General features: G+C 37.5%; 3 protein-coding genes across 3 annotated transcripts in view; 2 read left to right on the forward strand and 1 right to left on the reverse strand.

Moving 5' to 3' along the window:
- The window catches only part of LOC132185784 (amino-acid permease BAT1 homolog), a 4,859-nt gene extending 3,847 nt beyond the window's left edge, over positions 1-1,012 (forward strand). Inside the window, exon 7 of the mRNA XM_059599571.1 lies at positions 21-1,012. Within this exon, the coding sequence (XP_059455554.1) occupies positions 21-497 (477 nt within the window). The 3' untranslated portion in view covers positions 498-1,012. The remainder of the gene's footprint in view (positions 1-20) is intronic.
- Positions 1,013-1,687: 675 nt separating this feature from the next.
- Positions 1,688-5,756, forward strand: LOC132185915 (amino-acid permease BAT1 homolog). Its single transcript, XM_059599728.1, has 7 exons — positions 1,688-1,756; positions 1,878-2,057; positions 3,445-3,564; positions 3,672-3,863; positions 4,400-4,705; positions 4,784-4,966; positions 5,047-5,756. The coding sequence occupies exons 1-7, from the start codon at positions 1,688-1,690 to the stop codon at positions 5,536-5,538; spliced, it is 1,542 nt and encodes a 513-aa protein (XP_059455711.1). The 3' UTR covers positions 5,539-5,756.
- A 250-nt stretch (positions 5,757-6,006) lies between these two features.
- Positions 6,007-27,081, reverse strand: LOC132183861 (protein translocase subunit SECA2, chloroplastic). Its single transcript, XM_059597318.1, has 38 exons — positions 25,198-27,081; positions 24,459-24,514; positions 23,613-23,882; positions 23,285-23,521; positions 22,663-22,782; positions 22,294-22,422; positions 20,003-20,137; positions 19,846-19,915; positions 19,689-19,753; positions 19,463-19,583; positions 17,271-17,362; positions 16,927-16,992; positions 16,687-16,751; positions 16,525-16,612; positions 16,329-16,394; positions 16,075-16,190; positions 15,625-15,715; positions 14,905-14,988; positions 14,707-14,799; positions 14,496-14,591; positions 14,324-14,409; positions 12,715-12,793; positions 12,492-12,605; positions 12,233-12,328; positions 12,101-12,164; positions 11,680-11,969; positions 11,419-11,474; positions 10,205-10,322; positions 8,934-9,014; positions 8,611-8,690; positions 8,459-8,513; positions 8,310-8,379; positions 8,000-8,207; positions 7,773-7,896; positions 7,508-7,582; positions 7,247-7,432; positions 6,763-7,000; positions 6,007-6,659 (listed from the first exon to the last, which is right to left on the reverse strand). The coding sequence occupies exons 1-36, from the start codon at positions 27,065-27,067 to the stop codon at positions 7,268-7,270; spliced, it is 5,691 nt and encodes a 1,896-aa protein (XP_059453301.1). The 5' UTR covers positions 27,068-27,081; the 3' UTR covers positions 6,007-6,659; positions 6,763-7,000; positions 7,247-7,267.
- Positions 27,082-27,109: the final 28 nt, after the last annotated feature.

The raw sequence follows: 27,109 nt of genomic DNA on the forward strand, positions 1-27,109 counted from the left end.
GTTTGTTTTCCACTCCATAGGTTTATGCTCTGTCAAGGGATGGGGGAGTTCCATTTTCACGTATCTGGATAAAAATACATCCAAAGCACAAGGTTCCAATAAATGCAGTGTGGTTGTGTGCTGTCATTACCATTATCATGGGACTTCCCATCTTGAAACTCAATGTGGTTTACACCGCCATCATTTCAATTAGCACCATTGGATGGGTGGGGGGCTATGCTGTCCCAATTTTCGCAAGGCTGGTAATGGATGAGAAGAAATTTAAGCCAGGTCCCTTCTATTTGGGTAGAGCAAGCAGGCCAGTTTGCTTGATAGCTTTCCTGTATATATGTTATACATGCTCTGTCTTCTTATTGCCAACTTTTTATCCTCTCAAATGGGATACTTTCAACTATGCACCTGTAGCCGTTTCTGCAGCATTGACACTGATAATGCTCTGGTGGGTCTTGGATGCAAGGAAATGGTTCAAGGGACCAGTAAAGAATATTGACGTTTAGAATTGTTCTATCTTTGTCTCTTCAAAGCATATAAAGACAAAGAAAAAACAAGAAAGTTGTAATAAAAGAGAAGCATATTCATCATCTTAAATAACTTTCTTACAATTAGTTTGCTCTTTGCAATATATGTTGAATAGAGCAATAAAAGTGAGCTTTATACTCAGCTGCATGTACATATGATTTGTGTCAAGACTCGAGATGTAGAAGTTGCAGGATAGGAAGAAGACTCAAGATCTAACTCGATCAGAGACAAATGTAATGTCAGCTTAACATCATTCATGCTGCCTTTTTTGTGTTGTTTGGGTTACCTTCTCCTAGCCTTTTTGTACATGGACGGATCTGAAAGCAGAGACTTTTGTAACCGGTGTTTGTTCCTTGTCAATAGATCTCGTTCGGTTTTTGGCAATGCTTCCCCCTGCGACAACTACTTAACAGTGGCAATTGCCTGTACTGTATATATAGGGCTTTTAATGAAGTCATTTTGTCCTTGTATAACGCTTCATGTGGCCCATAGAAAGGCCTAGATCCTTTTTTGTTCTATTGCCTACTGTTTGTTTCTATTACCACTTTTGTATTGCCTTTCCCGTTTGAATTTTGTTGTTGAGGAGTCTATCTCGTTTCTTTTGTGTTCTTCCCTGAAGAAAAAAAAAAAAAAATCATGTAGTGATAAGGCTAGAGAGTAGTGTTTGCAATTAATCGAAATCAACATCAACTAAAGTATACGTACATATTAATACATGTTTGATATCTAAGTCTCCAAACATATCCTAATTTATACATAAAAACATACAAAATATTAAAGTCTGGGGCCTCTCCAAACATATTCTAATTCAAACATAAGAACATACACAATATCAAAGTCAACCCCCTTTTTTCTGTGTAAAAGAAAAAAAAAGGGTTGACTTTTCATGGAACTTAGCTCTTTCCCATATATATATATATATATATAGTGCATTAACCAAGTCTAGTACGTACTAGCTAAAATCAAGTTTTATGTCCAGACAAAATCTAGTTGACTTTGCATACCCTTCTTTGGCTCCAATTTGTTTTTCCAAATAAGTAAATTTGGACAAGTAATTGGCACTTCTACTTCTACTTCTCCCTCCCTTCTCAACATATATATTTTGGTAGTTAACACCATCTACTATTGATCTACACATACGGCTTTTAGACAGGTGTATCCAACAGCCATGGAAATGGATTCTGGAGAAAAGCGTCTCAATGAGCTTGGATACAAGCAAGAACTCAGAAGAGAAATGGTATATATATATATATATATAAGTGTGTCAATCTTTGATATGTTTTAAGGATTAGTACTATATATATATATCCAGAACTTGTTCATTTGTTTCCTCTCGCTTTCTGGGAATTAAATTGCAGAGTTTGTTTAAGACATTCGCAATAACTTTTTCGACCATGTCATTTTTTTCTGGAACTCCACTGTACGGCCCTAGCCTACTTTATGCTGGCCCTGCAAGCTTGATATGGGGTTATGTTGCCGTTACATTCTTCACCTGGTTTGTTGGTTTCGCCATGGCTGAGATATGCTCCTCGTTTCCAGTATGCTTTCTTCTTCTTCATGTTCTTGTTCTTGTTCTTCTTTATGTTTTTGCTTTCTCCTTTAATGTTTTGTATAATTGTATATACACTCTTTATCCTAACATAGATGTTTTGTTTGAAAATATCATGTCCATGTATAAATAACAACATAATAATGTTCTTAAATACCTTTAATTTTTATTGAACATGGACAAACGAAGTCAATATGAAAGGTTTTTAGGATGTTTATGGGACAGTACATATGTAGAACAATGTTTCAAGAAAAAAAAAAAAAATAGAAACTTGAGTACTACTTCAGGTAAGATGATATCTGACTAAAAGATATTTTAGAATGCTTTGGGAAATCTGATAATTTGGCAAATGATAAAAGAAATTTAGGTTGCTTTTGGGAAAGGCTATAGTTGGAACCAATATTAGCCTGTTCATATTATAGTAGGTTTGTTTCGATATAAAATATTTTGGACAAAGTTTTCTTATAAACTCGGTTGGAGGAATTTCCTTCAACCTAGTTTATAAAAGTGACACATGTCCATTTTTTTTTAATAACATGTGAGATGCACATAAGTTTTTAATAAAATTTATTTCAACTTTGTCTCTACTATTAAAAAAACATATGCATCTCACATGCTCAAGACACATGTCATTTTTATAGACTAAGTTGAAGAAAAACATAATGAACCAACATAAAACATAGGCAATGGTGGAGACCACCAATGTTGGGAGCTTACAAGGTGAATTGGGATGCAGGGATTAATCCTAGACTAGCATGTATGGGAGTTGGTGTGGTTATCAGGGATCATTTAGGACAGGTGTGTGCAGCGCAAAGCAAAAGTATTAAAGGGGCCTTTGAACCTACTACAGCAGAAGCTATTGCGGCCTGTCATGCAGTGGATTTATGTAAAGATCTTGGGCTACCTTCAGTAGAGTTGGAGGGTGACTCAATGATAATTGTTAAGGCCATTACAAGTCTGGAGTTGAATGGAGCGAGTTATGGGCATATAGTGGAAGATATAAAAGAAGTTATGAGAACTTTGAGGAGTTGGACTATCCACCATGTTCCAAGAGACCAATTTTTGTTTTTTTGAAGAGTTATTATTTATGTTAACGGCTAATTGCTTTTGAAGGCGGTTAGAAAAAACCGCTAACTGCCTAGGCCTTTTTTAGGTTTTAAAAAAAATCGTTAACCGCCTTCTACCTATATTATATAATATATTATATTTATATATAAAAATACATTTTTAAATTTTTTTATTTAAAAAAAGAGTTAGCGGTTAATAACCTATTAACTGGTTAACCGTCTAAACGATTAGTAGATTTTACTAACCGCTTTTTCAACCCTATTTTTTGTAACACTCTTGATATGGCTGTGGAAACATTTACAATACAGACTACTGGCTCCCTTTATTTTTGGGCTGCCCATTTGGCTGGACCCCGATGGGGGCCATTTGCATCGTGGTGCTGCGCTTGGTTAGAAACCATTGGTGTCGTTTCTGGAATTGGCACACAGGTACTGCAACTATTTTCGAGCTCATTTTTTCTTTCTTGTTTCCAGAAAATGTTTGCTTCACCAGAAAGTTTCATTTTCTTTTTCGCTTTTTGATTGTTATTAGCTAGGCATACGCAGGAGCACAGGCATTGCAGATGATAATTCTTTTGTCCACTGGGACAAACAAGGGTGGAGGCTACTTCGTACCACGGAGTGTATTTGTTTCTATATATATTTGCCTAACCCTCATATGGGCAGTGCTCAATTCCTTTGCATTACAAGTCGTAGCATTTCTCGACGTAATTTCTGTATGGTGGCAGGTGTGTTTTTTTAACCAAGTACATAAATTAAATAGTTAAAAATGAAAAACCATTTGTTTGTAAATAGGACCTCTCTGAAATTTATGTCCAGACAACTTCTGGGTGTCCAGACATGTCGTCTGAAATGAAGTCTCTTGAAATCCTGTCCAGACACGTCTTCTGGCTGTTTGGACATGTCTTCTGAAATGAAGTCCCTAGAAACGGTGTCCAGACATGCTCACACGGTCACACCCTATCCGGACACATCAGTCATTGTGGATTGCTCCTAGAATTGCTGTCCGGACCTGTCTTCTGGGTGTTTGGACACACTAGACTGAAACTTCAATTCTTCATGTGAAACCTCATTTTCAAATGATACAAACATAACACCGAATGAGCCAAGCCAAACTAACAACAAAAAAAAAAACATCCTTCATCTTTGTGAACACTCTAAAATGTGTTTTTTTCCTTATAAATTTGAAAGAATAAATAAATAACCTTCATGACTAATTAATGATCAAGATTTCATCAGCTGACATGTCATGAAAAGCATGCAGGTGATGGGTGGATTCATTGTAATTATAGGTCTTCCTCTGATAGCAAGCTCGACACAATCAGCATCCTATGTGTTCACTCATTTTGAAACATCTCCCGAGTCAACTGGAATACACAGTAAACCTTATGCAATGATCCTGTCAGTACTTCTAAGCCAATACTGTTTGTATGGCTATGACTCTGCAGCCCATCTAACTGAGGAAACAAAAGGTGCAGACCGAACTGGTCCGCTGGCCATTCTTTCTAGTATAGGAATCACTTCAGCCTTTGGATGGGCTTATCTTTTAGCTCTTACTTTCAGCATCCAGGTATATATATATTAAAGTATTTGGTTTTTGTTTCAATAGAGCATTAAGTTTGATGCTAAGCAATAATTGATAATGCAGGATCCAGCCTATTTATATGACCCAAACAATGAGACAGCCGGTGCATTCGTGCCAGCACAGATAATTTATGATGCATTTTATCGAAGGTATCACAGTGGCACTGGAGCCATCATTTTCCTCTGCATCATTTGGGGAGCTTTCTTCTTTTGTGGACTCTCCAACCTAACTAGTGCTGCTAGAGTAGTAAGCAAACTGAAAAATCTGTCTCTCCCTCTCTGACATTATATTAACAATAATAATGCAAATATATTTTCCACCCCTAGGTTTATGCTCTGTCAAGGGATGGAGGAGTTCCATTTTCACGTATCTGGATAAAAATACATCCAAAGCACAAGGTTCCAACAAATGCAGTGTGGTTGTGTGCAGCCATTACCATTATCATTGGACTTCCCATCTTGAAACTCAATGTGGTTTACACCGCCATCATTTCAATTAGCACCATTGGATGGGTGGGAGGCTATGCTGTCCCAATTTTCGCAAGGCTGGTGATGGATGAGAAGAATTTTAAGCCAGGTCCCTTCTATTTGGGTAGAGCAAGCAGGCCAGTTTGCTTGATAGCTTTCCTATATATATGTTATACATGCTGTGTCTTTTTGTTGCCAAATCTTTATCCTCTCCGATGGGATACTTTCAACTATGCACCTGTAGCCGTTTCTGCAGTATTGACACTGATAATGCTCTGGTGGGTCTTGGATGCAAGGAAATGGTTCAAGGGACCAGTAAAGAATATTGACGTACAGAATGGAGACATTTAAAACTGCTCTATCTTTGTCTCTTCAATGCATATAAGAAACAAGAAAGTTGTGATAGAAGAGCAATATATCCATCATCAATACATATGATTTATGTCAAGACTCAAGATGTAGAAGCTGCACCAGTCAACAACTCTTCGAAGGATAGGAGGAAGACTCAAGATCCTACTCAAATCATGTAGTGATAAGGCTAAAGAGTAGTGTTATAATTAAACAGTAGTTGTACAAGTCAGTCTACAAAACAATGATCAAATGTATCAATCAAAGCAAGTAAAAACAATTATGCAGAATTATGTGTTACTTATTATGGTATCAGAGCCCCTAATCTCTGTCTAAATCTCCTATGGCCTCTCAAATCTCTCACGACAGTGGCAGTGAAACTACTGCCTCTGGTTCTTCCTGATCGGATCGGATTCCAAGTCCGAGCACAAAACACACAATTATGAGATCAAATATGGAAGATAAAATCAATGAAGATCGAAACGCATGCACATCCCATATTCATTGTAAAAAAAAATAGTGTCATCACATGGGTGTAAATGTATCAATATTACATCCCCAAGAAAATAGATGTCAATATCCAATCTAATAAAGAACCTAAGATAGTACAATTTAATTAAAAGAAATTGTATGTTAAGCAAGGCAAGTCATTCTTGGGGGTGTGGGGGGTTTGTTCTGAACATCAACTTCTAGTCAACAAACAAGATCAATTCTGTACAGGCAATTGGTAGAAGCTGATCAAATTTCAAAGATAATAAAATGTATATACAAGAAAAACTATGACAGTCATCAATGGCAGTCCACCTACGTGAGACAGTGGCTTTCGTCATAAAAGTCTGACACCCAAATCTGTAGTATGCCAACGGAAAAGGGATCTTACATGCATTTGATTTTTACACCTGTTTTTGGCCGAAACATAATTACATAGGCAAAGAATGTATCAAGGAGATGATGTGGTCTATTTGTTGGTTCAATGTGGAGCCAGTCATGCACTGCTGCTGCTAAACGTCTTTATAGCGAGACCCTTATGGAATCCCCATTTCTCTGAATTAACTAAGTTATTTGGCCCAAATCTCTGATCATCTGGATCAACATTATCCTGAACTCCCTTAGGTTCCTGCCGGCTGCCAGTCAAAAAAAAGAGTAATTCTCACTGCAATGTCCTAACTCTAAATCCACAAAAGGGTTTAAAGGAACAAAAACAAAAAAAGAGACAAGTTTTATTACCCCAATATCCGGGAGCAACAAAATTCCCCAAGAGTGTGGGATAAAACTTGGTTTGAACATTAGTTCAAAAGACAGACAAGCAACTGCAAGCACAAACGATGTTATCTTGTAAGTGAACTTTAACCAATACAATGTAGAAGTTACGTGACCATAGAACAACATCATCTGAACTCCCCATAATATCCTGCTAAGTCACACCAATGCAGGAAGAAGATCATCCTGAACTCCCCAAATCATCCTGCCGACCAATAAAGAATACTTCTTAATCTAGATCACGATATGAAACATTAATATGACCAATTCCACAGAGAAAAAGAAAATGAAGAAGGGTTGCCACTGTTTAGTTCATACTTCGTTTAATAAGGAAACCAACTGATACTATTTTGAGACACCCTAACAGAAATAGTGAGTTCACAAGATCTTATGATAATTGCTATTTGAAAAAAGAACGGAAACTAGGACAAAAGCAGAAGCTCATACATACAGCGTGAAATTTATTCTGCTTTTATGATACAAATAGTTCTTGGGACTCCATTGGGGATGACCAATAGCGCAAGAGTGACTCTACAGTTAGCCTTCGAGTTGCACCGAGCATCGAAATGAAAAATCGACACCCATCAATTTTGTATTCTTCAAGAGGATTCCTGTGCCCAAAACTCCTTATATTTACCTGGCAGAAAACTTACGTAAGCCCATGCTTACAGGAAAGTCAAAGAGATCAAATGAACAAGAACATATACATTACCGCTGAGCTAAGCCTGTTCATGTTTACAAGATGATCCCTCCAAAAAAGATCTAGAGTCTTAACAAGAACGGCTCTCTGTGATTCAAATTTAAAAAATAAAAATAAGGAAATGAAAAAGAAGGATAAATTTATAAACTTTCTTGAAGCAGGTAAAACAACAATCAGCAGCACTTTCAAGGACCTTGTTGGTTTGGATCAATTTTCACTAAGTAAACCAAGCTTTTATTCCATCAGAAAGAGAGCATTAAAAAAAGAAAGGACCTACCTCAATTTCTTTTACATATGCATCAGTATAACCTGATTCTTGAACAGCAGTTAAATATGAAGCAATTAGAACATCTCCAAGGTACTTGCGAAGAAGATTTATAATGGGCCGGTACCCTCCATTCCTACATTATACATAACGGTGAGACCTTGAACTTGAGAAATTTTAAGAACAACAAAAACGAAAAGAAAAGTTTCAATTATATATAGACTATCAAAACTACTCACGTAGTCAAATCATCAGAGCATATAGTGAGCCAACGTTTTAATGAAGAGCTCTTCCTACGTACTCCTCTAAAGGAATTTGGAGGTTTTGGCAATTTTGGAAGGTAAAAGTTGTCAATATCAATTGAACTGAAGTCATGCAGTTGTCCAATAGAATCAAGCAATGCCTCCTCAGTGATCCCTGAAAATGAGTCTTCAAAAGTTCCATCTGCTGCGGATATATTTTAACAAAGCATACCATCATTTTAATTTGAAAATTGAAAAAGAAGTGCAAAGAAATCCAAGACCAAGTAATTGTTACATATCAGCTCACCATCCAACAGCGGCCCCGCAATTGAGATGAACTCCCTCAAGAGCTTACCCAAGCTCCAGCTCCTGGGATGCTATCAAACAGAGGAAAACAAAAAAGGCTATGTAAGCGCATGCAGTACATCCAACATCCTACAGGGAGATCTCAATTACCTTCAGCGGATCAACATTCCCACAAACAATTTCATCCACCACAGCTTGCATGTACCTATAAGCAACTTTTTCAGAGAACTCAAAGGAGCAAAAATAATGGAAACAAAAATTCAACGTTTTAAATTCAGTACTGAGAACTAAAAGGCACTCACTGGAGAATGTGTTGGGAACAACTTTCACTATCACCCGTTAAAATTAATTGCCTAAGGTCGTAGACGTGCTTTCGTTGCACCTGATATGAGAAAACCAAACAATTTAGTGAGCTACTGATAGATAACTAAAAGATTTTTCTAGTTCAATTTAATAAGTCGATTAAAGATCATAATATCTGTTTTTTTTTTTTTTATTATTATTATTTTTTTTTTTAATTTAGAAAGATATTTACATGAAATAAACTATTCACACTTTTGCAATGCAAAAGTAATTGATAAAAAAGAGATGTGCAAATATCGAGAAAAGGCATTGCCATGCAGACCTCTAATACTTCATCAAACTCAACCAGGCTCTTTCTTATGCCAAAGAAGAACTTCTCCACGTTGATTTGCAGGGCCAAGAGCTATAAGATTTTGATAATTCATGTTAAGAGCAAAAGGATGATAAATCAACCAGAAAACATACTGAAAAATAAATAGAGAAATTTCCCCGAAAGTCCCCGAGAACAAATAAGCGGCTACGTGTCTAATTTGAAAATTAAATTAAGTTTTTAGCCTTGTGACAAATAAGTCCTTCCATCATATTTTCCATCTAGCTTTTAACAAGCCTCGTTCTCATCTTCTCTTCATCAATTATGCCCAATTTTTTTTTTTTTTTTTTTTTCTTTTTAAAGGTGGGATGGCTTTGGGGTTTAAAGCAGGAGATGCCTTTGGGTCCGGGGGGGGTTTAAAGGTGGACATGGCTTTGGGGGGGGTCCACCCCTACTGCCCATCTCCACCCTCCCATCCTTGTGGAGGGGGGCAGTAGAGGTTGGGATCTATACCCCCTGTGGGGGGGAGCAGATCTCCATCCCCACCTCTGCAGGGCAGGAGATCCAACCCCATAAAAAGGGCAGTTGTGGGTGGCTTCACCTTCACCCACATTTGTGGGCAGAGGGGCGGGGATAGATCTCCACCCCCACAAAGAGGCGGGGGACGAGCCACCCCTCACCCTTTATGGGGTGATCTACCACTGCCTCCTTGTGGAGATGGATCTCCACTCCTATAGAGGTGGGCAGAGGTGGAGCCACCCCCACTGCTCCCTTTATAGTGGTGGATCTCCACCCCCACAAAGGTGCGGGAGTGGAGATATCTTTGCATCACCACAGAGGCGTGGAGATCTGCCCCCATCTGCAGGGTGGAGTTCCAGCCTCCACCACCCACCACTATAGGGGCGCAGGGTGTAAAGAGTGGTGGTGACAGCAGAACTCCATCCCCTACCACCCATCTCAACTCTTTGTTTTCTTTTTTTTCAGTTCCTTTTTTTTTTTCTTTGTGCATAACTGCATACGTGTTATGATGACATGGATCTGGATACACATGGCACATTTTTATTGGTCTAGCATGGAGAAAAAAACAGCTGGCAATTCTTCCATTCACAAAGTCAAAATTCGAACCTATAATTGTTAAAATTAGAAACTCGAGCTACTTGTCACACGGGAAAAACTGAGAAACTTTTGGAACAATTTCCCAAATAAATAAGCAAATAATTCAAGGAAAAAGTATTCAAGAATGAGTGAGTGAAAATATCATCAGGGACAAGTTGAACCATGACCTGCTTTACAATTGCTTGGCCCTCAATTGGTATATCCTCGTCATTTGTAATCTTAGATATAATCCTCACTGCCCATTCAGTATCAAAATTAAACTTCTGAAACATTTCATCCTGCAAGCTGTCATATGAATACAATTGTATGAAACTTTAGCTAAGGCACCTTTGTAAAAATAAGAATAACAAAAAGTAGATTATCAAACTTACATATCTCTCTCTCTCTCTCTCTCTCTCTCTCTATATATATATATATATATATATATATATATATAAATGCACGTGCACACAGAAAAAAGTGTAGAAAGATGAAAAGGTCCATTTATAGTTCTACATTCTTTGGGAATCTATGCCGTACACAGAGTCACAAATTCAAATGTTAGAAGTCCACCCTTCTTGAACAACATTACAATAAAATATCACATATTGAAGGGTCAGCGTCTTTCCTGGTTCATCCTCGGGTCCTTCACCAGCACAGGCTGAATATCACTCAATCCCTTCAATGTTGAACCACCATACACCTGCCGGGAGACCATACCCCTACTCCCAACGTCTACAATCAAATTAAACACGTTACCACCTTTCTAAACTAGGCAGCAAATATGCTCTACCCTCTGCCTTCTTGGCCCTCCGGAAGAACGATGAAGCCACACCATCCTCCTCCATATTCTGCCAATGCCATGTACCAGCCATGGCTATTCGTGCGCCTCTGCACAAAGTAAGCCCTGCTTCCAACCCTTACAGTCCTATAAAAATCCCTTAACTTCGGGTTTATCACCTCCTCCAACCGTAGCCAACAACCATACCACACTACTCTTGCGGCCTTGCCAGAGCCACCGGTCGGGTAACCCCTCTACCTCTCTCAATAATACGTAAACTCAATGACCCCTCTTTTATCGACAACTCGAAAGTTTTCATATCAGCATAGATATCACTCACATAACTCATTGCAATCGAACGAAACTTAAAGCGGAACTAATACCTAAATTGGATCGCCCCACAGACGTCGCGATGCTCTTACACGCGCTGACAATATGGACTCATAAAACATACCTGTTGACTACACTAACCTAAGAACTTGATGATTTCATCATAGAACTGAGCAGACCAAAATTTAGCCACCTTTTCTGCTATGTGTTTGTAGTGTATATTAGGAACTTCAGTTCATTACTATGGCTGACCATAGTCATTTATATTTACAGATAGATAAAGACCATTACCTCACCATAAACCGTGTTGATCCAGGATCCCCTTGCCTTCCTGCTCTTCCACGAAGCTGTAAAAAAATTCTATCATTAATGGATCAAAACCATGTCTAAAAGAAATACATAGCAAAAACCAGAAAATTCTCTTCTTTTTTTTTAAATGAGTGGATAATTCATTGAAAAACAGCTAAGGGGGCACAACAGAAGCGTATGGGGAGTAGCCTTAGATCTATAATATTTGTTTTCACTGAAACATCAGTGCAGTTAAGGACTTACCTGGTTATCTATTCTCCGAGATTCATGCAAGGATGTCCCGATCACATGAAGCCCCCCTAGTTTTTTCACCTCAGACCCTTCGTGGGAACAGTGTACTTCACAATCCTTCAGAACTGACAGATAAGCTAGTGCTATAGTAGGGCCCAGAGGGTACATCTCAGACTCTTCATCAGCAAGCTTTTCTATTTCTTTCAAATTAATTGATTGACTCATTTCCACAGCCTCTGAGATCAAAGATTTTGCCTTCTGGTAGGTCCAGCTCTTACCCTCACTTTTGCATACATATTTAGCTGGGTGATTCAATTGAAATGAACAGAATACATCAAATTATAGAGACACGCATATCAAAGAGTAATATGAAAACAAATTTCATCCAAAATGAGTTTGGAGTAATATATATTTCAAGTGTAGAGTCACCAACCCATTAGGGCTGTCTTAGCTAGCAGTGCAGCTGATGATGATCCAACCTTTATCTTTGACAATACCTACACTAAAAGATTGATTAGATACGGAATTTATTGTTTAGCACCACTTAGAGACAACAATGAATCACCTTTTGTGAAATTGTCTCGCCATCAACTTCAATGTTAGGAGCTTCTCGTGTCAAAGATGAAAGTAAGCTATCCTCTATAACTTCTTTTGCAAGCATCTTTATAAATCACAACCAGAAAGACAGCAAAGTTAATTCCTGCTCATTGTCAAAGTTACACTCCAAACAACAAAATATCAAACTAAAATAGATATATAGGCATAAAATGTTCATCATATTTAACCAAGACATTGGCCATAATTTATCTAACAAGCACACCTACTTTTGGATTTCCTCCTAGGATTATATCAGTGCCTCTACCAGCCATATTTGTGGAGATGGTGATGGCATATTTTCGTCCTGCCTGGGCAACAATTTCAGCCTCCTTTCCAGCATACTGACGAAAAGCAAAGAAACAGACGGGTAATGAGAGTGTACATAAAGATAAAAGAAATGCCATCTAATGAGCACTGGAGCCAAAAATGAAAAATGTGCATTCAACAAACCTTGGGTCGTGCATTCAAGACATTGTGAGGGATATTCCATTCCTTCAGCAGATCAGACAAATGTTCAGAATTCTCGACACTGCATCAAGAAGATGAGAATTCTAAGTCATAAATCAGCTGCCTTCTATAGTATTCCAAAGATGATAATTAACCAACAATTCCAACCTTATCAACATTGTAGCTTGCATGTAGGGAAGAGACATCCTTATTCAAACTAAACCCAAGTAGCATCTAACAGCAAAACGCATCACCTATGTTGCTTGATGGGAATAAAGGAGAGAACTAATAGCATTAAATTACTATACATGACAAGTAGGATCAACAATTCGTGTTCACATGTTGGGTTTGGGTTGTTTTGAGGCATGATATAAGATTATATAGGTCAATCCTAACTCAAGTCATTTAATTAAACGGGTCATACCCATCAACCTTACCCCACTAATTGCGTGTTGGGTTCACAGGTCATGTCAAAAATTGTCAGCCTTAAATGTCGTATATCAAGTTCAGGTTGTGTTGAAGTATGAATAGAAGACTATATAGGTCAACCTTAAGCCAACTCATTTAATTAAACGGGCCAGTTCCTTCAATAGCTTTTAAGCTGAAAATGAAGCACATGAATCTAAGAATTCAGCAAGCGTTGAAGCTTGCGATGAATGCCACATTACTCTCCATGAGTAAAGTGTTTGGAGCACCCTTTTCTTCAACTTTATGAGTCCAAATTCACGGTCCTCAAAACTCCGTGCATTCCTTTTTGTCCATAGACACCACATTACATACAAAGGAGCCATTCTCCAAATTTGCCGAACTGTACGCTTACCCCTTTGTCCTCTCCAATTTCCCAAGCATTCCTTCATCCTACCCGGCATTACCCACGTAACCCTCTAATGTTGTGCTGGGTTAATATCAGATTGGCAGATCATATCAAAAATTGTCAATCCTAATGACAAGGGCATATTATTTCCTTCAAAAATCATAGTTCAAAAACCAATAATCTGGAAAGGAATGCATTCATATTCCAGAACATGTTTATCATGTCAAAATACGGCATGGAATGCCATGCTTTTCCTTCCTCCTTTCCCTTCAGTCAATTCTATCTTAACAAACAGAAGATAAATTCCTGAAAGAAATAAGTTCTACTACAGGGGAAGGATCCACTCATGTACTTTTTCTTTCTCTTGATTAGTTTATTATTCAAAACAAACCCTTTCAAGATTAAACTTCATACGATCACATGAATATCAACCTTATCCTACTTGGGATTGGTGGAAGACCTCATGAGGATATGGATAATCTTATTGTTTCGACCAAGTTTTTATGTCATTGAATGTTGACTCCCATTATGTTTAGAAGGGCTGCCTTTCCACAAAGTTAAGGTTCTTGTTTAAGGGGCAGAGGCCATCAATATATCTTAGAACTTCTTTAGCCCCCTCCCACTTTGTTCAGCACATATAGTGCAGGCAGCATGAAACATCCAATATATTGTACCAAAGTCAAGATATAAACATTGAAATACTAGGATATAAATCATGGAGGCAGATTAAACTAGCCATACAAAGCCTAGTGACAGCTTGTTAAATAGGACATATTGACAGGCAAACCAGAGATTCACCTAGTGGTTCCAACTAAAACAGGACGGCCCAATCTAAACATGTATGCAACCTCTTGACGAACATGTTCCCATTTTCCACGAGCAGTCTAAAATAGCATACAACCCAGAGCATTAGTCAAGTTGAAATAAAGCAAACATAAAAAAAATAAAGTATAAAAGTTAAACGCCCTACAGCAAAAGCTTGGATGGGTAAATCTCTACGAATATTTGGAAGGTTTGTGGGCACTTCAATAACTGGAATCTGGAACATTTTCAAGAACTCTTTCTCCTGGAATGATTAAAATGGAAATCTTTTCAGGAGAACAGCATTAGAAAAAACTAGCAAAGAAATAATTCACAATAACGGTCAAATACAAGGTTAGAATCCATATTAACGTCCATACTTCCGTTTTTGCAGTCCCAGTCATCCCTGACAGCTTTGGGTAAAGCTTAAAGAGTGACTGATACGTGATTTGTGCCACAATAACTGAATCGGCCTAACAAGTGCACAAATATTACACTTAGAATCACATAAGGTCAATATAAATCATGATAGTGTGCAGAAAAAACTTCATAATCAAACGTTATAGATCAAGATATACCTGAATCTTCAGACCTTCTTTAGCCTCAACAGCCTGATGAATCCCATCAGACCATCTCCTCTTGTCTTCAACTCTGCCTGTCAGCTGCAGATATTTTTTGAAAATTTCAATTTAATTGAACAATGAGATTCCTTCAAAACCTATTTGCCAATGAATTATGCCATCAACATCATCATGATCACCATTTTGTCAAAGCTTTTAAGCCAGCAAACTAGGTAAGAACATGATTTATACCCACAAAGTATATGTATACACATACATACATACATACATACATAATGCATTTGATGTTTCTATTTTCCTGTTTCAGATACTTGTCACCTAATTGTTCATTAAATATTAGTAAGCTTATTGATTGTAGTGTAGTTAATTTGGATATTTTCCTTGCCCTAATGTAAATGTCTAAGGACAATAGAATATACTATGTAGATTTCAGTTAGGGGGCATTTAGGCGTGGATTTGGATTCTCAATCATTCTTCTTTGTAATTTTCTTCCTACTGCTGTAAAATCGTCTCAGATCAGTATGTGCCAGAGCAAAATCCAGCATAATCTGAGAATAAAATTTGTGATCTTTTATTGTAGAAGAGTGACAACAACCAAAAGCTAAACACAAAAGGACAAAAACAAATAAGAAAAGTTAGAACAAAAACAATACAAGCTGATTATCTGATAAATGAACATACTCAGAGAATTAAAATGCATAAAATGCCAAGCAATACCTCATTGATTATGAGAGCCTTCCCATCTCTGACAATGTATTGGACATCTCGCCGGTAGAATTCTTTAGCCTTCAAAGCATTCATCACAAACCTGTGATAATTCAATGTTAACTACAAAGTTGAAATTTAAAAGAAAACAACTCATAATTGCTAATGGATAAAGCAGCTGATGTGCTATACGCATCAAGTTCACTTCAATCACTGAAGCATTCTGAATCAAACAAAATAAGAGTTGTTTGAAACTTCCCAGGAAAAACAGAAAAAGGTGGTTTGTAATTACTTGAAAGAGCTAGTTAAAAAGGGAACAATAGAGAATGGTATGAGAAAAAGACAGCAGGTAATATTGATATTTCACACACTATTTGTCAAACACAGTAATAACATTACAGTGACGATACTTATCAAAAAAACATTACAGTGACGACAAAACCAAAAGAAATCCATGTTCACCTAGCCCAGGGATCATTTTCATCCCATAGGTCATTTGTTTCGAGAGCCGTCTCAGCAAGCGCAATCCCTTCCTCAGTCAACTCCACTGAATTATCTTTAAGCTCCACGTTGTAATGCTATCAAGAAAATTGTATTAGAGGGCAGTTTAGTTTACATATAACATGATGGAACCAAACCATAAGTCTGCTGAACTGCTCAAGAACAATAATATAGTAGTTTAACCAAACATAAGAAAAGAAAAAGACTAGACTCACAAGGCCCTGCACAAGTAGCTCGGCTACTTTAGCAGCAACTGGATATCTTGCAGCATCTTTACTAGCCTGAAATAAAGAAAAGGAAGGATAGTCTGTTAATAACATACTTCTATATATTGTTGTAAAATTTTACCATGCAAGACTATACTTCTTAATTTTTAAAGAGCTGCCACTTATAAAAGCAGGCCAGCATTACCTGCCCACTGATTAACAAAGGATTTCTTCCTTCATCTATAAGGACTGAATCGACTTCGTCAACTATTGCAAAATGAAATGGCTTCGGCCTGCTTTGCAGTGAATACTCCTAGTAGTCCAATAACAAAAATAAAGATGAACTTCAATTAATTATGAAATATACCATCTCATCACAAGTTGTCCACTATTTCCAGCAAGATTATCTCGCAGATAATCAAACCCAAGCTCCTGACAACATTCAGAAAAACAACAAATCAGAAACGAGGAAAATAAATAAAGGGTGTACAGGTCAATAATCAACTGCATAAAAAAAAATTCAACAAGATTGTTAATAAACTACTGTAAAGCCATAAAACACCTGCAATAAGCATCAGAGTACTACATAAACATGGAAACTACTTACTGAATTATTGGTGTATGTTATATCACATCCATAGTTGGATCTTCGCTGTTCGGCTGTCATCCCCCTCTATATATGCAAGCAACAAAGATCAAAGCTATATAAGTTGCAATATAGATGTCCATTTTAATAGTGATTTATAGAAGTCTTTATCGTATACAAAATAACTTTACTGGGAGTCTGGGCCAGCCCTTATGTCCCAAACAGTATATCAGTAGGACCCAGGTTGTAGCCTAGCTTACCCCTGCACTTGCTTGAAAAGTTTGCATTTACTTATGGTCAATCACCTTTTCTTTCTTTTTTATATCTTTTTCCTTCTTCTTTTTGCTGGATTCACGGGAAATTACCTGAATTAGACCCACAGAAAGACCTAGGAAACGATGAACACGACCCATCCACTCAGCATCACGTTGAGCTAAATAATCATTAACGGTTACCACTGTTGAGAGAGAGAGAGAGAGAGAGAGAGAAAACATCATTAGCAACCGACACCCTCATCAGCTTTAACAAAAGAATCCAATGCATTATCTGTCCTTTTAAAACCTTGAAGCAATCATAAGTGCAAACAAATCATTTCAGCAATACTTTAGTAGAAATAATTTCAAACAATCTACCAACAGTTTAGTTCCTATAGAGAAAGAGACATTGATGTAATGACCCAAAGAAAAGTGCTAGCTATATCTGCACTAACACACCAAAATGACTAGTCAATTTAGAGTTTTCCTAGAATTCCTTATAAAGCCTAGTTTCACCTAGTAACTAGACAATGTGGAACTTAACACTCATGACTATCTTTATAAACCACCTACTTTATATGGGCTACTTCTCATCTCCCCAATATAGGACAAGGGTGTTAGAACCTCACCCTCTTAAACTCCGACGTCCTCGTTAGGGGCACGTCATATAGTGTTCTAGTATCACATAACCTAGCGTTACTAAATAGCTCTAATACTATTTATAACGGCCTAGGAAAAAGCGCTAGCCACATCTACGCTATTACCCCAAAATAACTAGTCAATTTGAAGCTTCCTTAAAATTCATTATAAAGTTCAGTTTCACCTAATAACTAGGCAATGTGGCACTTAGCACTCATGACTATTTTTATAAATTACCCATTCTATGTGGGGTACTCCCCATCTTCCATGTATGGGACCGAGATGTTACAACTGACCACCTATTCTGTCATTGGATGTTGTTTGCTTTCATATTATATGCATTTGATTATTATATTCATACATGTTTAAAAAAATAAATAAAATAAAATAAAATTTGAACTCACATGCACATGTTTTTATCAGTCTCAACTTAAAATATACCGATATATAGGACTTCAAGTATTTCTCACAGATTCTCCTATCTTCCCAAATCTACCAATAAATTATATACAATGGTCATTCAGGAGCCAGATATCAGTGAGGTTAGGAATGCCAATACAATCAACTGTCTGCATATGCCAAAGTGAAGTTCTTATAAATTATATTGGGCTGGCAACTTTCAATTTTTTCTGTGAAAATAAAATAAAAGTTAATTCAGACAAGATACATGATCTTACATTAAATATTTGGCAAAAATAAAGGCTACAAAAGAGGTCTATCTAGTGCTTCTAGTGGAAACATATTATATGATATTACATACCTACAAACTAAATGCTCACCCTGATACTTGGGCTTTTGTGTTTAAAATATTATTCTTAAAGAAAAAAAATATATGATAGCAGCTTCAAACAATGGCAAGAAGGGAAAATGCACGTTTCTCTTCTCATTGAACAGCATGGAAGGAATAAGTCCATCCGACTTCTTAAAAAATTTCTTTCAAAACAAAAAATTCTTTAGGTGGATTTTTATTACTATCGTGATGAAAGGTATTTCCTGGCAGACAAACTCATGCTTTTATGTGGTAGCACTTGGAAAAGCTAATGTTAAGTTACCTAATAACAAATACTTGTTAAAAGGAAGCTTATCTAAATTCAACTACTCCACATTAACATTGAAAAGAAAAATCCCATAAAATTGATTTGACGTCATTTTTACCATATTTTTCCGGCATGAGAAGGACCACATGAATCATTACAACCACAGTTATTTAAAGCTACTCTGGTGTTATCTTGTTTTTTAGGAAAGTGTTTCTATTGCAAGAAACAAAGCATGTGAAATAATCTTCAGATGCAGTTAGGCAGAAACATTTGACCAATTGGTTTAAAGAGAAACAAACTTAATCATGAGTTCTTATCTGGAAATGGCTTCTTGCAAAACAAATGGAGCCTCAAAAGGTAGATGACCGAGAGTAGAAACTCTTCCCATATTGAATTGTTTTCCCCATTATCATTATTATTATTGTTGCCAGTCGTTGTTGTTTTTGTTATACCAATATCCCTTTGGCTTTCCCAAGCACATAAATTCAAAAATTTGCACAAAAAAGTATATCAACCTAGTTCTAAAATTATGCTTTATTACCAGCATGTAGTAACTTCCCGTAACATACTCTAATTTCTCAAAGAAAGTTAAACAATCGAACAAACAGGTTATAATAAACCACGTACCATGAACACCCTCACCAGTCAGGGCATTAAGATATGCTGCTAATGTGGACACCAGTGTCTTTCCTTCTCCCGTTTTCATCTCGGCAATAGACCCATCATGAAGCACCGCTCCACCAATCACCTATCATTGAAATTGGAAACATATATAAGCTTATTGACACGTTTAAGAGAATAAAAACGTGGCAAAATGTGTCTCTGGGTGGTTGTGTGAGTATAAGACAGAGACCTGCACATCAAAATGCCGCATTCCAAGTTTCCTTATTGCTGCTTCACGAACAACAGCAAATGCCTCTGCAAAGATTACAATTAAACAAACATTGTCCATATTAATAAATTCATTTGTCCACAATTTGAAACTCAAATAGAAAAGCAGGTTATTTAACCAGCTTGAATATCGGCAAGCGTCTCCCCATGCCTTATTCGACGACGAAACTCAACGGTTTTCGCAGCAAGCTATAACAACAAACACAAACCCGTAATACAAAAATACACCAACAAAAGAAAATGCAGCTAAGCGAAAACCAATTTGAACCCAGAAACCTGCTCATCCGAGAGCCTCTGAATCTGCGGCTCGAAGGCGTTCACGGAGTTCACTAGACGGTAATAGTCGCGCACAACCCATTGGTTTAAGCTCGTGTAATCACTCCACGTCTTACTCAGAAGACCCAAATGGTCCTAAACGGGAGGAAAAAAAAGAAGTAGTTGTGAAAAATATAACATAAACATATTGTCAAACATATGGTGATCGTCGAGCAGAGTAGAACCTTCACGGACGCTGCAACGGGTGAATGGGCCACACGACGTCGTCGCAGCCGATAAAAAGAAGAAGCAGAAGGAGGAGGAGGAGGTAGAGTGATAAAAGGTTTCGTAAGAGATAAAGAGGTTGTTCGTTTGGGAGGATTTGCGGGGAGGAAAGAGGGGTTTAGGAGAGCAGGCACAGTGGCCATGAGTGTGGAGTTGCTTTCTTGTTTGTGTGCGTGTGTTTCTCTTCTTTCCTTCAGAGGGTTTAAAGAAAGAAAAATTGAAGTTTAGGCTACCAAGTAATGAGACATAATAGACTATAAGTCATTTAAAAAAAATTAAAAAAAAAAACCACTTAAAATTATATCACAGGTGTGAGTGTGAAATGAAATTAATAAATGAGCATTTCTCTATAATAAATAAGTGTAAGTATTACTCTGAAAAATATATTCTAATTCGAGAACTCAAAGTAGATAGAAAGCACCTTAAGTTTCAGCTCGACTCATTTTATTAAGCAAGCTTTTGAGTTTGACCTTGAGCTTAAGCTTCAGCTAGATTCTAATTTACTTATACTAGGCAAATTAACATGATATACAGTTATTAAACTAAACAAATAATGGTCTCTCATGTCAATTTTTCATGTCATTCCAATTGTGGTTAAGCTTTAACTGCTCATATGGTTATGTCCTTGGCTTTTTTCTTTGACATAAATTCGTTTATTCTTGAATGCGACTCTCTGGTTGTTATTCTAGCTCTTAAGCATCCTAGAATATCACAAGACTGGCGCATCGATTATGTTATTTATGATACTCTCGACTCTATCACAACTTCTTCTATTTGGAAAATTAAAAAAGTCAACAGAAGTGCAAACTTTTGCGCCCATTCCATGGCAAATTGGGCCGCAACCATAGATTTTTATGGCATCATTCTCATTTCTCCTCTCCCTTCTCTTTATTTTCCTCGTTAGAGGAAATGATCCACTTCCCTCTGCTTGGCCTAGTTAGGGTTTTTATGTTGCTTTTCTATTTGTTGTTGTAATGTACATAAAATAAAATAAAAAAATCATCCCAAGTGTGAAAAGAACATAATGGACGTAGGGAGAAAGATCACAAGCGAACTCTACCACTTTCAGGTGAATGCTGGCCTAAACAGAAGGCATGGCACTGATAATATTCTTTGGAAAGATTTTACGATTAATTGTTTTACTTATTTATTTATTTATTTTTCATTTCCCCCCAAATAATTTGTAGAGGAGTGGATAAATCCCATTAAATTCAAAGTTTAATTTCATTGTCTCCTTGATCATATTCAAGGTTGTCTTTTTAAACCCTCTCACAAAACTAACCGATCAATTTGACCATAAATGGGATGTACAGTGTTTTCCATGTGTTCTTTGTGCTTGTCATGTTATCTTTTGTCCGTGGTTGCACAACAATGTCTAATGGAAAAGCAGGATAGAGAAAGAAAAGAACTACAAAGATGCCCAAACATGTGTAATTGCAATTTAGTATGATTTATATCAGTTTATATATACACGCACCAGGATCTTCACTACCACTTGTTACATTGAACAGTAATTTGTGTTGTATAAACAGTAATTTTCAATCTATCTCCTATTTGCAATATGAGATTTTGTTCATGAATGTATCTTGCTTGTGGAATTTCAACATCTGGTACTATGCCAAAACTACCAGATCTATCAATCAGCTTTCAGCAACATCTTTGAAGTGAGACTTTGATCACAAAAAGCAAAGCAACAACAGCATACCAGGTGACACTAGCATCACTTCCCATAATAATACACCTGGTGTAATCAAATCAAGATCCACTGATTGAGCATTTAATATATTGTGAAAGCAAAAATGAAAGGACAATTGAGAATGGCTATGGATGCTTACCGTTCAACAAATTATTGAAATTAAATGGTTCAAACAAATTAAATGCCAGCTATAATGAAGAATGCCTTAAAGAAAACAAAATCTAGGCTTCATTTTCATGCAAATGTCAAAGCATCAACCTACAAAAAGATTGAAAAACAAAGACTATAGTGTGAGTCTCTCGTGAACTTTATAGCACAAAATGTGTCATACCTTGACAGACCTATCAGCAAATCCGACTATAAGCTTTCCTTGCCAGCATAACAAAGCTGTTATGACAGAACCACAAGGGATGGATCCAGTTGGTATGATGTCTATTTGAAACTCATCACCTGATAATTCCTACAAGTCAATAGCTAAGTTAATCAGTCTGCAAAAACTGAAAAAGAACTCAAGTGCAGGGAAAAAAAATCAAATGAAAACAATAGATCATCTATTCACCAATTTAAATTAGATTCAGAGCTGAAAGAAATTCCAGATGCCACCAAGTATTACAGAATGAACTCTCAAATGGGTTAACATGGCAAAGTTGCTAAATTTCATTATATACATAGAAACATATTCTGTATTTTGCATGTGTACCTGTACTTTGACAATTTTGTCCCAGCCTCCTGTAAATAGCCATTTACCCTCCAAACCAGTAGTAAAAATGGAACCACTGTGTAATTGTGTAGATTTCATTAATACATCGTTCCTCCAGACCTGAAGGAAGTAGCAAAAGCATATGATTACTTAGCAATGAAGTCCATAGGTTAAAAAACAACAAACAGCAAATCCTTATTGGCTTTGAAACTTGATGGTGCAGGGAATGCTTAGTGCTTTATTGGTATGACCAGTCAACAAAAATGCCAGTTTTTGTTTTTTGTGTGCTAGAAAGTTCGTATACGCACATTCCAAGTTCATAGAAGAAGAAAGTTTCCACTTTGTCTCACAAGTCAGCCGACATGAGTTTGAGGATCTTATAGCACTGCGAGTCTGCCTTTCTTTGAATATGTGCAAGGAAACTTTAAGATTTGATAAATGGAATGCTTTCTGCTTTTCATTCTCATTATGATAATATACTCAACCTACCATGACAAAATCATTTCAGGCAGGCTATTGAATTAATAACTTGAGAGTCTAAAAAAATCATTTCATATCCAAGTGGTGTCAAAATACCCCTCAACTAATATAACCCAGCTCAAGCAAGTGGAGAATATAAAACCTTGATACATCCATTTTCATGAGCTGCAATGAGCATATGCTTGTCAGCAGCAAGGGACAAGACAGAGGCCACATTTCCACGCGTGTCTTCCCCCAACACTGCCAATGGACTATGATCATCAAGACTCCATAATCGGATCGTTCCATCCCAACTGCCACTGTAAAGAACCCCATCACATACAGCAAGTGATGAAACAGTTGATTTATGTCCATTCATTGTGCATGACAGAATGCCATCCTGGAAAAGAAAATCTAGCTCATGTATCTTCACATAACACTGGAAATATATTTGTAAAAATAACACGGCACATGATAATACAATAAATTACCTGCAATGACCATGCTTTTATTGATTTATCTCCACCGCCAGAATAGAGATAGCCATTTCCTGAAATGGTTAGGGCATGAATACCACTATAGCGCCAATCTTTCTCCTCGTGCCATTTCTTTAAAGGATCTTGAACAAGCGGGACACTACTGCCCCAGACAAATATGCCACCACCACTATCACCACTTATGCACAGTTGTTCTTCATCCACATAAAGTAGAGCCATGACTCTATGCTCATGACCTCTAAATGTGTGTACATGAGAGAAGTCCTACATTATATATGCACCAAAGGAACTTATTAGAGTTGAAGAGAAGTAATACAATCCCCAAAACTAAGAAAATAAAAATAAAAAAGCTAAATAAATCAAATGATAGTAAATCCCTATTCCTTCACATTTATCTCCAAGGACAACTTTACGACATCATACAATCAGTTTCTATCTTATATCTTCCAAGGGTTCTAATCATGCTGATGCAGAATTACAAATACAGTAGTGAAACAATGTGTACTATAGAAGAGCAAACAGGTAGACTAGACAAGACTTGCTAATACATTTCAGGGAAGATAATTAAGAATGTATGAAAATCAGGAATACGAATCGTTGTTTTAATTTATCACTACAAGCAACCTTTCAAATGTCTTAAGGCATTTGAAAATTTTACTTGATAGAAATGTAACTGGAAACTACTAATATTACTGCACTTCAGCTTTTTGAAACTATCATCACCAATGATGGAAGCAATATATTTGTCAAAAAACAATTAAATTAATTAACATTATTCTCTACAAATTGAACTAGTAGTAAAACTTGGAACTTCAAAAATTGTGCCTTTAGAGTCTGTACCTGCAAAGACCATACGTGAATAGTTTTATCAAATGAGGAGCTAAACAGAAAACCCCCTACAAGATAAAAGAAAAGTAGTCATTTGAAAGCAATATACTCGGACAGAATAAAATTTGCTAAGGCACCAGGGTGCCCCAACAACATCTTATTTTATTCATTTTCGTTTTCTTGGAGAGCATAAAAGTTTAGCACACTGTTAAGTCACAGTTTGTACACTTCAATAAAAATGATTGTATGGGTTTGAAGAAGAATATGCTGATTATGCTTAAACATCAAGTTCACAGCTTGCATTTGCAACCATTGAAGTTTCAAAGCTTTGAATGCACACTAAAGAATTGAGGTAATCCCCAACTTGCAAGCCTCAGGTTCATCATGTTCCAATTAACGGGAGCCATCACGGTAAGGCCTACCTAGCTTTCCCCGCTCTTTCACCGTAATTACAGACATGCCACTATGTTCCACCACTTGGCACACATAGACATAGTACTGGGAACTAAATAAACCTCAGACTCACGAGTCACGACCCCTTGCCCTTTGGGAGATATCTTAATTCTCAAGTTTCAGCATTCTGACAGCAGTCTTAATACCCAAATAACTGAATCCCTGTCCATGGATTACTATGTACTATGTAGTATAAATTTTTTTTTTTGATAAGTGAACTATGTAGTATAAAAATTAACTTTTGAGATATAATTATACTTGGAATTTTTTTTTTAAAAAAGCCGTATATAATTCATACCTCCAACTGCTAACCCTGTAATACAATCAAGATGACCCTGAAGATCTTTAAATTTGATAACTCCCTCAGAGAGGCCATCAACGAAGTTTTTGTCAACTTGATCAAATTCTGCTCCACCATCTTCTTCCCGTATTCCTGCTCTTTCGGTGGGCAACTGACACAGTTTCCCAAAAATCAAGCAATGCCATTTGTTGTCCTCGTTAATTGCACACTCAAAACCACCCAAGACATCAAATTGAGGTTTGATTAGCAATTCCCTTAAGCATTTTCTTACATCAGTTGCAAGTGGGCGACTATCTGGATCAAAATTCAAACATTTACAGAGAATCTGACTCAATGAAGCATATGCTGAACCTAAATTGGTTTCCAACAAAGAACTAACTTTCCCCACCCAACTCACGTACAGAGTAGAATAATCAGAGCCTTCTACGCTTATTTCCGAAATCTCGTCAGTGAATGATTGTCCAATAATAAGCCTGATTAGCACACAGGCTAATGACCAAACATCTGAACTACAGCTAACTGAAAAACTTGAGCTTCCACATTCTACTGCAACGCCCTCTTTCTGCAACAACTCAAGCAACAGCTCGGGGCTCAAAAAAGCCCCTTTTTTCAATAAACCACTGAAAATCACTCCCAACTCGTCGTTATCAATTCTTGACCTACCAGAAACAGCTTCCACAACACTCTTACGAACCTTCCTTCCCGCCACCAACACCTCACTCAAATCCACATAAACATGACCAAAATCGTCGAAAGTAAAGCATGAAAGACCCAAACAACCGATTACTAAACTTTCCAAATGCAGAGCAATCACTGCCTCACAAGTTCCCACACCGATCATTGCAAAACCAGACATATCATCTTTATTTGAACCCTCCTCATCTCCATCACCCCCACCCCCACCAAAACCACTTCTCAAATCACCCAACTTCTCCAAGAAACTTCCTCTTAGTCTCTCACACACTAAATCTAAAAACCCACTTTCCAAATCACCCCACAAGCCATAAACTTTACACATCCCACTCTGTTGCCCCAAAGAAGCTCTCAGAACCAAGCCCAGTTCATCTCTCTCCTCCTCTTCCATTACACTCAAGCATCTCATAATCCGCGCAACGTAGCTATAATCAAACACAGAAGAGTCACTCACGGTAGACAACGAAACAAGCCGCACAAGACTCAACCTTTGGTTCTCCCTGAACCCCCCACGAAGTGGCAACGAAGAAACAGTACCCGTTCTTCCACCTAACACAGCACACAGACCTTCTCCTCTTCCTCCTTCTTCTTCTTCATCCTTTGGTTCAACGAAAACAGCGTCGTTCTGGAGGACCCAGTCCTTCCAGAGAGAATAGAACTCGTCAGACCAAAATCGAGGCAAGAATCGATGGCGATCGTCGTAATTTGGGGAATGTTCGCGGGGTTTTTGGGATATATGGGGATTAGGATCAGGGTTTTGAGAAAGACAGAGGCGGAGGAGGTCGATGTTCTTGGGCAGAGCGGAGGGACCTTGGGCAGGGCACTTCACCAATTGGGTACACTCCGGGCAGCGAACGGTCCCTGGGTACCGCTCGGGCAGGTTACCAAGGCAGGCCTCACAGACAGTGTGCCCACAAGCAAGCACCCGCGGGATCGCGCACGCTCCGTCGTAGTTCTGGAGACACACCGGGCACTCCGGCAAATCCATCGCCACCACTTCGCCAAAAATCGCCGGGAGAGAGGCATAAAATGGAAACTTTGTAAATACGACGCCGTTTGGTCGCGAGATTAACGACGCCAAACGACGTTTGTCATGAAACGACTTCGGACTTCCAGTGGAAAAACGACGCCGTCCCTTTAGGTTGTATATATGGACGTCTTTGTCCCTCAACATTTACCTTAATGTCGAAACAGCCTTCTTATTGTAATGTGTAGG

This window comes from Corylus avellana, chromosome ca6 (assembly GCF_901000735.1).
Source record: "Corylus avellana chromosome ca6, CavTom2PMs-1.0".
Classification (NCBI taxonomy): Eukaryota; Viridiplantae; Streptophyta; class Magnoliopsida; order Fagales; family Betulaceae; genus Corylus; species Corylus avellana.